Source organism: Ochlerotatus camptorhynchus, unplaced genomic scaffold, assembly GCF_037179485.1.
Source record: "Ochlerotatus camptorhynchus isolate MF236.1 unplaced genomic scaffold, CSIRO-AGI_Acam_v1.1 ptg000316l, whole genome shotgun sequence".
NCBI classification, from domain to species: Eukaryota; Metazoa; Arthropoda; class Insecta; order Diptera; family Culicidae; genus Ochlerotatus; species Ochlerotatus camptorhynchus.
The window spans coordinates 1,022,616-1,035,829 of record NW_027040804.1 but is presented as its reverse complement, the minus strand read 5'-3'; the positions used below and the strand labels follow the sequence as shown (position 1 = coordinate 1,035,829).

The 13,214-nt window shown below is 40.3% G+C and overlaps 1 protein-coding gene across 6 annotated transcripts in view; it reads left to right on the top strand.

Moving 5' to 3' along the window:
• Window positions 1–11,205, top strand: part of LOC135707711 (ubiquitin-conjugating enzyme E2Q-like protein 1) — a 277,724-nt gene extending 266,519 nt beyond the window's left edge. For all 6 annotated transcript variants that reach the window (XM_065229597.1, XM_065229595.1, XM_065229594.1 and 3 more), the window contains 4 exons: window positions 107–1,011; window positions 9,557–9,698; window positions 9,764–10,113; window positions 10,179–11,205. In XM_065229597.1, coding sequence (XP_065085669.1) covers window positions 689–1,011; window positions 9,557–9,698; window positions 9,764–10,113; window positions 10,179–10,263 — 900 coding nt within the window. In that variant the 5' untranslated portion in view covers window positions 107–688 and the 3' untranslated portion in view covers window positions 10,264–11,205. The remainder of the gene's footprint in view (window positions 1–106; window positions 1,012–9,556; window positions 9,699–9,763; window positions 10,114–10,178) is intronic.
• The last annotated feature ends 2,009 nt before the right edge of the window (window positions 11,206–13,214 follow it).

Here is a 13,214-nt window from a genome sequence, read left to right as displayed (position 1 = left end):
AAAACGAACCACTCTCTATTTCGCGGGCCATGCCAGCGGATGATCCAGTTGCAAAATAAATTGATTTTTTCCGTCTTCTCGATTCTTCTCCGGTCTATCTTTGCAGAGAGGTGCTAACACAACGAATTCACCGTCATTAGATCGAACTTCCGAACTCTCGAGCACGTGCAATCGCTCAGTGGGCTTATTATCCCGCCTCGCCGAGAAAAACCATAGCCATACATAGCTATACAGATTTGCTGCTTCATATAAGGGACCAAACAGCGGAAAGTGAAAATCTACACTGCCATTGACGACGATGTTGGTGAAACGGCAGCAAATGGGAAACCAATAAACACCGTGCATGGTCGGACTCGGAAGCTCACCACCAGCACCTGGACCACGTACAAGGTAAACGGCAGATGATTCTCAGCAAATCGCCCAAAACAGCAGCAGCAGCCAACGGAAGGAGCAGCGACGATAAAAATAAAAGGAAAAACGTCGGGCGCCGGAAAAGAGTAAACGAATTTGTTTAAGTGGTCGCTTTCAGTATCAATTTGTTTCGGGAGTGCTACATTGACACGGCAGAGTGGTATTGCGGTCAAGCAGCAGCAAACATCATCAGTTCAGTCCATCCATCTTCATCCGATCCATCAGAAGGAAATCAGTGAAATAGTGCAATAATAGCAGCAGCAGCAGCAGCAGAAGAATGTCGTCACGGTCGAAGGATAAGGTAACGGCAGCGATAAGGAAATTTTTCAAATCTCCCGACAAGAAGGAGAAAAACCAACAGAAAGACAAAGATCAACAGCAGCATCATGGTGCGGGTGGGGCAGCGACGGTGGATCAGCAGCAGCAGGTCAGTGGGCCAGGGGCGGGAGCGGAAGGTCAGCATCATCCCATGTTGCATCCACATCCGGCCACGTTGGCAGTGGCGGGAGCGATCGTTCCCAGCGGAAGCAGTAGCAGTAGTAACAATAGCAGTAGCACTAGCAAAGGTAGCACCGACAGTCCCCTGCGGCGGTTGCGATGGTGAGTAGAATGGGGGAGGGATAAATTTCTTGAGCCTTTTTCAGTTTGATGCATTATTTCAGTGCTAACATTTGAAAACGGCACAAAAGCCATTCGTAAACAAATGGTTTGTGGGCCCTTTACTCACTACTTGAAGTACACCCACGCGACACAACAGCAACAACGGGTAGGGGAAATTTTCCCCTTCCTGACGATGCTGTTGGTTTGCGTGGGCGTTCTTCGGGTAGCGAGTAAAGGGCCCACAAACCATTTGTTTACTAATGGCTTTTGCGCCGTTTTCAAATGTTAGCACTGATTTTATCATTATGAATATATTACCACCGACAAACCGACATGAAACTTGAACTTCACTTTTGCTTAAAAATCTCTGACGGCTGATTCAAATGTGCAGCGATCCGATCTGTTAAAATCTAAAAAAAAGTAGAAGAGTTTTCATCTAGGGGCACGAACGGAAACTTGACGTAGGACCGCATTGGTCGGGTTTGATCGGTTTGATGCTTTGAATTGTTCAGGATCTATAATTTTAACTCTATATTTTTTTTAATTTGTGGCCCTAAAAAGGGCTTTTTTGCTGTTTTATCTGGTATCCCTCAAATGGATTGTTGCAGTATTAAAAGGGTCCCGAATAATTAGGTACTAATGCTGTCAAAGGGGCAATCTTGCTGTTGCTAAGATTTGTAATCAAGGCAAGTTTGTTACTTTTATTACTATTCAGATAATTGTTTCAACAAGCTACATGCAAAACGAAATGGATATCAACAGCAAAGGGTGTCCCACATTAAATTGCATCACGGAAAAAAACGCTGTAGAAAACTACCTAGTTGACCGATCCTTTTCAAACTTCCAGACAATAAAAGGTAACCCATTTGTAAGCTTTTGGCATATTTATTTCATTCAACTTCAATACCATAACCTTACACTTAACTCCACTCATTAGGTTCTGTACAACATCTGTCTGCAGCTTCTTCTGTCTTCCTCAGATTTGTCCTCCTTGGGATGTTTCCGTAGTGCCTGTTTCATAATAGCCCAGTATTTTTCGATGGGCCTTAGTTCCGGTGGGGGGGGGGGGGTTCATGTCCTTGGGTACGAAAGTGACCCCGTTGGTTTCGTACCACTCCAGGACAACATTTGAATAGTGGCACGAAGCTAGATCCGGCCAGAAGATCGTACGACCCTCGTGTTGCTTCAACAGAGGAAGCAGACACTTCTGTAGACACTCCTTGAGGTAGATCTCCCCGTTTACAGTCCCGGTAGTCACGAACGGCGCAATCCGTTAGCCACATGAGTAGATCACTTGCCAAATCATGTATTTTTTGGTAAACTTTGAAATTTTCTGCATCCTTACTTCCTCTGGAACATCAAACTTGTACTGGGCGGTGAAGAACACTAGCCCTGGAAGCTGCCGGAAGTCCGCCTTGGCGTAACCCAAGTAACAATTTCCAGTTGAAGAAACGCTTTCGTTTTGATTTTGTTCAGCTGCATGTTGAATAATAATTGCACAATGTGTTCACCACAACTTTTATAAAACCCTTGTTTACACTGGTTTGGAGAACCTATACAACTGCAACACAAAAGTGTTTTCTAACGTATTCAGTAAAACGTTTACCCAAAATCAATTTCTTCTTGAAGAAACGCTTCCATTGTGATTTTATTCAACTGCATGCCGAATAATAACTGTACCATTTGTTTATTACAACTTCTGTAAAACTCTTGTTTACACTGGTTTGGAGAACCTGTTCAACTACAGCATTATATGTATACGCGGTATAGGTGTAGAAGCAACTTTTATACAACGTTTATAGATACATATTTAAACTCAAGCTTTATTGTTTTGGTGAAAGCTCTAATACAACGTTTGTAGACACCTCCTAACAGTAGTAACAAGCATCTGTTTAATCTTTGATTGATATTCTTTCAATTAATCTCTCTAATCATTAATTGATAGAATTTATCTAGAAATGTTATCGTTGATTATATGATATATGTCTTAAATTAATGTTTGCATTTATTAATAACACCTATATATAATTTACCTCTACTCCACCGAGGGTTTCTCGAAGCAAGATTCGAACTCATGATCCCGGATTGCCAGCCGCTTCTGTTTCCATCTGCTCTATTCTTGAATACATATTTTGATCATATGAGAGAAGTATATGAAGCTCATCTTGAGTGACTTCTCTTGCAGTCGAATAATCATTGCCTTATGGTCATATAAACGTGCCTATCACTTGTGCTATTTTTAGCAACAAAATTGTGGTTGGTGGTTGATCGAACGTAAACAATCATTTAAGAGTGCTCCAAGCAGCTTTTGAAGCTTTTAACCAAATGGCAATACAACTACATTCTTGTACAACTCTGGAAGCTATTATTCAATGTTTGATCAACTCAGGTGTTGTATAAGAGCTCCCAATGGTTTGTTTTGATGCATTTATTCCACGTTCTATATAGCTCTTGTCAATCAGTTTAACAAAGGTGCTATAAAAGTTATCGTAGGTCTTATAAAGCATATAGTTAAACCGAACGTAAACAATCATTTAAGAGTGCTCCAAGCAGCTTTTGTAGCTTCTAACCAAAAAGGCAATACAACTACATTCTTGTTCAACTCTGGAAGCTATTATTCAATGTTTGATCAACTCAGGTGTTGTATAAGAGCTCCCAATGGTTTGTTTTGATGCATTTATTCCACGTACTATATAGCTCTTGTCAATCGGTTTGACTAAGGTGCTATAAAAGTTCTCGTAGGTCTTATAAAGCATATAGGTAAACCGAACGTAAACAATCATTTAAGAGTGCTCCAAGCAGCTTTTGAAGCGTTTAACCAAAAAGGCAATACAACTAAATCCTTTTCAACTCTGGAAGCTATTATTCAACGTTTGATCAACTCAGGTGTTTTATAAGAGCTCTCAATTGTTTGTTGGGAAGTCTCATCATCCATGATGAGACAATGAGGCTTCGACAGCATCTGGGTGTACAGTTTCCGGGCCCGTGACTTTCCTCTCTGAACGAAAGACTTGGACAGATTCAACATTTGGCCACATCCCTGACCGAAGCATAGGGATTCCGCTTAAACGCTTTCACGACACGCTTGTGATCCTGATCACTAATAGAACATCCTTTCTGACCACATTTCTCCTTCCGTTCGATGCTCAGAGTTTCGTAGTAACGTTTAATCACACGACTCACCGTTGACTGCACGGTTCCGAGTTGTTTTCTGATGTCTCGATGAGAGAGTAGAAGAGTTTCCAGGTGCTTGCGCAAAATCAATTTGTGACGTTCCTTTTCGGGTGACGCCATTTTTTCCAACCTTCGAAAAACTGACAGCGATAAAAATACAGTGTAAACAATACACTCTAACTTACTTCTACCCAAATTTTCAAGAGAGAAAATCAAATTGACCGTTAAATGCGTGCGCGATGAACAACATATGAAAGTTATATCTGTTTGTCTGTGGAAGTAACTTTAAGACCAGAAGGTCCCAAAAAATGGGTTTACTTTTTTGAGTTGTGGCCATATTGTATGAATAAACAACCGAGGATATTCCCGTCTGGCTGGAGCAGCTATAAGCATCTATGAATCACTTCTACGGATTGATTTCGTACGGTTAGCATGGGACGATTTTGACAAAATTGAACTGTGACGAATTGATTCCCTGCGTCATCCATTCCATTTCCAGTAGCTCCTGGATGGTGATTCGAGTTTTGGGATTCTTGTCCAACAGCAAAAGCAACACGTACTCCAATAATTATTATTCGCAAGATTTCTTCAGGATTGCCGGATTTCCTCAACGTCCACGAATGATTTCTCGAAGAACATCAACACGTACAGTGTCACACCGAGAGCCCACATTTCCAGTTCCGGACAGGATTAGCGATTGCCTGCCGACACTTCCGGACTGCAGTACTCGGTCGTGCCATAGAAGCTAGAAAAAAGTTGTAAACTGTAAGAACGTCGTTGATCCGAAGTTAATGAGTTTGATATGGAAATTGTGCTCGATAACAGCGTTCTCGTCTTCGATGTCCCATTGCAGAATCTTCAATGAGTGCAGTCTCGATGTTGCTCACCAGCGTGTAATATTTACTGTACTCTCCGTGGATCAAATCTTCATCGCACTGTGACATATGGGAGACGGAACTGGGCCGATCCGAGTGCTGCAGTCAGTGCTGTTAATTTTCATATCATTCGATTAGAGATGAACCAATACAACCATTCAATCAATTCTGTGAAAACGAATTCTCACGTGACCATAATTTGAAGAGCCCATTTCTCATTCGAAGCTCATCGTCACTGTTAATTGAGTCACTCACTATCATTTGATATACGACAGTGAAGTATTGAAGAAACCTAACAAAGTGGTCCCGAACAGATAAGTCGACCCGATGTCGGATCAATGTGAGGCAAATTTAAGGTCGATGTCGACGCAATGTCTTGTTGTTTTCGGGTCAATTTTGGGTTTATGTCGGGTCAACATCGGGTTGGGGTTTGTTAGAAGTCAGGTTGGTGTCGGGTTGGCTTAGATTTTTCGCCGGAATGTCGACCAGAGCTCTCTTTATGTGTAGGTCAATTGTCAATTGAATGATATCAAGCGCTTCTCAAATGCGAATGATCCATAATGACTAAGCAACTGATATCACCCATTCGAAGCCCTTTGATAGCGGATAGCTGCTTTTCTCATTTTCATCAAAAATGTTCAATTGATGGGCTGCCCATTCTGTTGATCTGGCGTTGATGTGACCATTGTCTTCGACAGCTTGTACTGTTTGACATACCAAAACAAAACATTTGAATTGTTAAAATACCAGGTTGCCAAGCTTACAATTATTCACAAAAAAAAATCAGTCAGATCACACACTGAGAATTTTTTTGGCACAAAATAAGTTTGTAGAGTGACCACCTCTTGCATCAGATACAAACAGTTTGATTTCATTTGGGCCGTATTATCATAGAGGTAACTCTAAGACTAGTAGGTCCCGAAGAAACGTGCTCAACTTTTTGACTCAGCTCTGGTACTATCTTCGGTCCCAAGCTAATCGATGCACCCCTCGAAACACAGGAAAATCCACGGACCCCTTATTTTATCTGTCAAACTTTCATAGCGAATCAAAACAAACATAGTGTAGTACTAGAATTTCGACTGGAATGGGGTGCGTTAATCGTTTTGCTTGGGACCAATAGGCTGGTTAAGTAGTGAACCAATTTAAAATCGTTAGTTTCCACCGGTTGGTATTATGCTCTTGTGAAGACAGGCTGATACAATAAATCTCCAAATGAATTAAGCAATTTGTGGATGTCAATTTTCATTAGGCGCTTTCGAAGTGAAGAAATTGTGTGTCATTCCTATTGTGCCCAAGAAATTTGCAAGAACTTTATAGATATATTAGGTAGGGGAAATGAATGTAATGTTGGCCTAATTTGGGCCCATACATTAATTTAGCAATCGACTAAATTTTCAATAGCGACCAAAAATATCCATTAGTACCGTCCCAATGACGCGTTCATCTAGATATAATTGATTAATATCAGATTTTTAGCAATGGGCCCTATCTTAGATCCATATATAGGCCAACATTAGAGCACAGAGAACAGACATCCAAGCTTAAACAAATTTATCGAAACATTATGTGTAAGAATTCAAATTAAATTACGTTAGAAACACTAGCGCTACCATACTGAATGTTGCGACTCGAGTTAAAATGCGATTAATGAGTTAACTGAACTAAAATTTGTGGGGCCTCATAGCCTAGTCAGTAAAGGCACGGTATTACCAAGCCGGAGGCGGCGGGTTCGATTCCCGGTCCGGTCGAGGGAATCTTTCGGGTTGGAAATTTTCTCGACTTCCCTGGGCATAGAGTATCATTGTGCTTGCCACACAATATACAAATTCATGCATTGGTATTGGCATCGAAAGCTTTCAATTAATAACTGTGGAAGTGCATTTAGAACACTAAGTTGAGAGCACGCAATAAGCCAGTATGCGCCAAGCAATAAGCTTGAAATGCGAATAAGAAGAAGAAGAAGAAGAAGAAGAAGAAGAAGAAGAAAGAAGAACTGAAATTTGGATTGATCTCATTGACCGTGTATCCAAATGAACTGTCAAATCAGTTCAAAACAAACAAGACAAAACAACGGAAATCAATCGAGTTTCTGCGGAACCATTATTTTCGAATAAAAAACTAAGCTCTTTTACAGTTTCCTGTAAATCTACAACCGTGTTTCGTTCATATTTTAACTGGGCATAGTAGTCAAGCGCAAAACTGACTTTTTTTTAGTTCACTGGCGGCGTATCTTAAAATGATTCAGTGAGGGTGTGAACTCTAATTAACCCTCATTTAAATTTAGAAAAATATGGTAAGATTTGAACACTGCTTACCCTGCATCCGTTCATCCAGGAATTTGAAAAGCCTCCGGGGGAAGTAGTCGGAACATAAATTTTTCGTTGCAAGCGCTTGGACTCCACGTGAGAAGAAAATCTCAATTTAGGCATCCTTAGGAAAATTGTGAAAAGATTTTCGCTTGGTAACACCTTGTTTATTTGCGCACCAATGAAACTCGCACTTGCGGCCCATTTTTTGATGGGTTTTAAACAAACAATGTTTTGCTCACAATAATTTTGACATTTATGTTAAAATGACGTCTGCCGGTCATCGACATCTCTGATCACGTCTTCATGAGTTCATGAGTTGATGGGTCGATAGGTAGGGTCCAGGTGTGGGAGCTGCCTTCCTGGCGTCGGTAGCATTGGTGCTCACCACGGAAAACAAGATCGACGGAAAACAAATCAAGGAAAAAAATGTCTATTCAAAATAGCAGTTTAATTTCTTACACACTTTAGGAATTTGACTTGGATGTCTGTTATTTGTGATTAGAGCCATTTCCCCTACAACCTTTTTTTTATATAAACACTGACAGCGACAAACTACAACTTTGTCATGGATTGCTAACAAAAATCATGAACCAATTGTAAAACAAGAACTTGTGGTAAAATTTTGAACTTTTTTAGTATGCATTTTTCACATTATTACATGGTTTAAAATCTACCAGAATACCGGCGCCGGTGGTGTAGTGGTAAGCGTGACTGCTTTCTCACCCCAATGGGTCTGGGTTCAATCCCAGCCGAGGTCGGTGGGATTTTTCTGAGGCATAAAAATCTCTGATCACGTCTTCCTTCGGAAGGGAAGTAAAGCCGTTGGTCCCGGCCCATGTGTGTTGTTGTGAATGGGTGCGATATCCTACGCAGGTGTGGAAGCAGCCTTCCTGCACATTCGATTGCCGTCAATGGATGGCAATCGATGTCCGTCGGTGATTGGCACTAGATTGCGGAACAGAGACCGACGTTAAATAAAGGAAAGAAGAAAATCTACCAAAAGTTGGTTTCTGAGTATAAATTTCATGAAAAATCGTGAAAATTATACACTCTGAAAAATCATCACGTCCGATTGACGTGAAAACATAGGTGGTTCTGGTCCACCCTATTTTTCACGTAACTTTTACCGGAATTGCACGTAGCCGATCAAAATTCAGCTTCAATTATCTATGTGCTTAGTCAGGTAAATAAGAGCTGATTTCCACGTACTGCTTACGTGAAATGGGGGTGAAAACTACTGGACATCTGTGTTTACGTGACATTCCGTTTGGTTTAAAATGCTTTTCATGTAATTTGTATGTGAATTTTAACGCGAATAATCGGAAGTATATATAGAACCAGTCAATATTATGCAATTTTATCGGGAAGATATAGATTTCACGTGTTTAAATTAATACTTATATCTACTCAAAAAATTGTAAAATATTGACCAATTGATTATTATAAGGTAGAAACGTGTATGAGTTTTTTTTTTCTGACAAAATATTAACACTTGTTGCAGACTCAAAATGCTGATGTCATCGTCTGAAATTATAAAACTAGAAAAAGCTACATATAATCATAAATAAATTAATATAAAAGAATCAAATTACCGTCCAACATTTGCAACAAGCGCTGAGGAATTTTGAATCTTTGAGGAGTTCTTTCACCACGCTCGGTGACGCCATATTGATTTTTTTTTCGTACCTGAAAATCACGTAAATCTCGTTTCACGGAAATATCAAAGTCCCAAACACACAAACACAAATACATTAAATCTGTTTACGTGAATATACGGTCAATTTCACCAACATTTTTAGTTGATTTACACGTCATTAATGCAGATCAAAGTTACTAACGTCACGTAACATTTGAGATTTTCTAAATACAGATCAGGTACGTGATATTTCACGTAAATCTGACATGAAAATTTTTTAGAGTGTACTAGATCCAAAATGGCAGAATTTTAGCAAAATGTAAATCGGCCCATAACAAACAATTGTGCAAAGTTTCATGCAAATCGGAAAAGGCCAAGTTTTTCCGATCCGTCATTTGGCGTGGAACGGCTGCATAAGATTAAACCTGGTTTAAGACCTTAAGCGGAGGCGAAGAAGTTGGTCCTTGATCACTTAGCTATTTTCTAAGCTTAAATCTATTTTGATGATGATGGTTAATTTTGTAACGCACTCTCATTACTGCTTCCAGTTCCGTCGCCCCCAGCAACAATAGCTTAGTAAACGTGCCGGTATCAAAACCCTTGGACACCACAATCCGATCCAGACGACTGATGAAGGAACTCAAGGAAATCGAACGGATACAGCACTCACGGTCCGATCCTTACTTCACCGTAAGATTCTGACATTCTCACGCAAAAAAATATCTTTGAATAAATTACACCTATCTTCTCTCTAGGTCGAACTGGTGAACGATAACCTGTACGAGTGGCACGCCCGCCTATACCGAGTGGATCCCGATTCACCCCTTGCGGAGGACCTAGTCGAACTGAACATTCCGCACATCCTCCTGCATCTGGTGTTTCCGGATAATTTCCCCTTTGCCCCACCCTTTATGCGTGTCGTCGAACCACGCATCGAGAAAGGCTTCGTCATGGAGGGTGGCGCCATCTGTATGGAACTACTAACGCCTCGGGGCTGGGCCAGTGCGTACACGGTCGAAGCAGTGCTGATGCAGTTCGCTGCCAGTTTGGTCAAGGGGCAGGGCCGTGTCTCGAGGAAACCCAAATCATCGAAGGAGTTTAGCAGGTGAGATTTTTCGCTGATTACTAGCACCTAATTACAGTCATTATCACATGGCTCAATCATTGTAGGAGAACGGCCGAGGAAGCCTTTCGGTCACTAGTCAAAACGCACGAAAAGTACGGCTGGGTAACGCCCGCAATGAACGACGGTTAAACTCGCAATAAAGGTGCTCAATTGGCGACGAGAATAGCTCAATCGATTCCACGGAGGCAGCAACATGCTATTTGTGCTATGAGGAATAATAAAAACGATTAAACCAACGCAACACAACACAGCAACATCGCCAGATCAACAGAGAAACGTGAATTGAATTTACATTCTATAGACATTTAAGTACTCGGAACTCGCCATTTTCAATTGACGACTGTTAAACCGCGTGTAGTTGAAGATTTTATTTTTTTCTAAATTTTGGAAACAAAACTTTAAGATTTTAAGACAAAACACAGACCGACAGACAGAGCTCAGCATCTGAACCTGGATTATGGAAACAATGATCTCGTCGTATCGTTCCGACTTTAAATTCAGCAACCAAGTCACCAAGTCGTCTAAACACTCAATAGTTCAAAATTTCCATGTGGTCAATATGAGTCTAAACGAAATGGAAAAGGCAATGCGCGCTAAAGGATGTTTGTAGGAATTTTTGAATGCATCTCATCGGCCGTGGAGCTGAAGCATCAGGGTAGGTAGTGTACAGTTTTCAGCTTAGTTTTTAATTATTCTACCTAAATTCATACACTAACTCAGTGTCTAAAAAGAACAATGTACCATCTTGTGCAACATTCATTGCAGCACTATCGATCAAAATTCAACCGTGACAAGCTTCTCATTTTATCGTAAGTCATGCATGATATCGATGAGCAAATTGTTATATTTAAAAAAAAAATCAAACAAACAGTGATGAGCGAAAGTATATACATACATATAGCGAATTGAACGTGTTATTTAGTATTGGCAAAAATCAACAAAGAAAGACAAAACAAAATTATCCAAATGCTTGTTTGGTCGTCAGGAACACAAAAGAAAAACGGTATGTACTTGCAACTAGTATAGAATAATGAATAAATGAAACATTATGGTCAAAGATTCTACCACTGTTTGTTGTGCCGACTATTTGATGACATCCATAGGGGATTAGTAAGATCAGAAAATTTTCAGAAAAGCGTTTAATAATGAGTTGGGAACGTTTTTATATAAACTAATAACATTTTTATAAGCTCATTAAATGCTGATTCAGGTTTTTGGACTCCCACTATAATTTCTCTTTAACAGCCCAGAAATTTGAAACCATAGATGAACCAGTCAAGGGCTGCAAGCCTCTTTACTAAAGAAGCCTAAACCAAAAACTCCCAAAAAATCATGGAAATCATCCTATCTAAATCCTTTTGAACGTTTAATTATTCCTCCAAGAGTTCACTGTTTTCACGCCGGGATTGACTGGCCGATACTCGGGGGCGGGGGTGCAGTAACGACACACAAGGCTACACTCCAAGTAGTCCAGATTTTATTTAGTAGGGGAAAGTGGGGCAGTCTGGCCACCTTAAGAAAATCATCACTAATGATACCAAATTCAGCGTATAGTACGTTAATTTATAGTACGTTCAGACTACAGAGTTATAACATGTTATAGCGCTTTCTTGATGGTGGTCTCTGTGTTGCAATTATTTGAAAACCGTTATAACATGTTATAACCATAGAGGTAACTCTAAGATTAGTAGGTCCCGAACAAACGTGCTCAACTTTTTGGCTCAGCTCTGGTACTCTCTTCGGTCCCAAGCTAATCGATGCACTCCTCGAAACATAGGAAAATCCATGAACCCCTCATTTTATCTGTCAAACTTTCATAGCAAATCAAAACAAACGTAGTGTAGTACTAGAATTTCGACTAGAATGGGATACGTTAATCGTTTGCTTGGGACCAATAGTAGTCAAGTAGTGAGCCAATTTAAAATCGTTAGTTTCGTATTGATTGTTGTTATAACTCTCCAGTCTGAACAAGGCATTACACGAAGTAGCTCACCAAATCGTGTTGCATCGTGATGGATGACGAAACTTACGTCAAAGACGGCTTCCGTCAACTTCCTGGGCAAGAATATTGCATGGCCAAGTCTAAGTGCGATGTTCCGAAGGATGATCGAAAGAAGAAATTATCGAAATTTGCAAAGAAGTTCCTGATCTGGCAGGCGATTTGCACTCCCTTCATCACTTCCGGAACAATCAACGGTGCGATTTACACGGAAGAGTGCCTTAAGAAGCGTCTCTTGCCATTCATAAGGAGGCACACAGGATTAACTCTGTTTTGGCCTGATCTAGCATCCTGCCACTACGCTTGAAATGTGTTGAAGTGGTACCGAGCCAACGGAGTCAATTTTATGCCAAAAGATATGAACCCACCAAATTCACCGGAACTTCATCCAATTGAAAAATTCTGGGCAATTATGAAAACGGAACTTCGCAAACATCCTAAAACTATCAAATCAGAGCTGGAGTTGAAGAAAATGTGGGTAAAAACCGAGGGGGATGACACATCTAAATCTCAACTTCAGATGCTCAAAAAATCTCACACTAGCGAATAAATCTTCTTTCATTTCTCGCATCTACTTGCATCGCGCATCATCTTTTTTGCAGTAAATCTTCAGAATCGTGATTAATCTTCTACCTATCTACTCAGCGTCACGCAGCTAGCCACAGTAAAACACAATATTTCCTGCATCGTAGATAGAGTCGTTCCCTCGGTAAAAACAACAAAAACACACTGGGAAAATCAATTGTAAAAAAATTGAGGGGTGGAGTGAAAAGGAAGGTGCGGGCATTCGGAATGGGAAACGAAATTGAATAAAACATATTTTGTAAATCATAACTCATTAGTAGCTTTTCATTCCCTGAAAATATCAAGAAAATCCGATAATCGGTGAGTAAATATGTGTGTGCTATTTTTATCGAATACATCCTTTATTCACAGACAAACAGACGTAACACTTCATTGTGTATCTTTGTTCACGCATTTAACGGTTGATTTGAATATTATCAGTTCCGCGAACTACTCTCCGCAGCGCTGGCATCGGATCACTTTGACGTTTCTATACATTCAATAGAACTTTTATGCA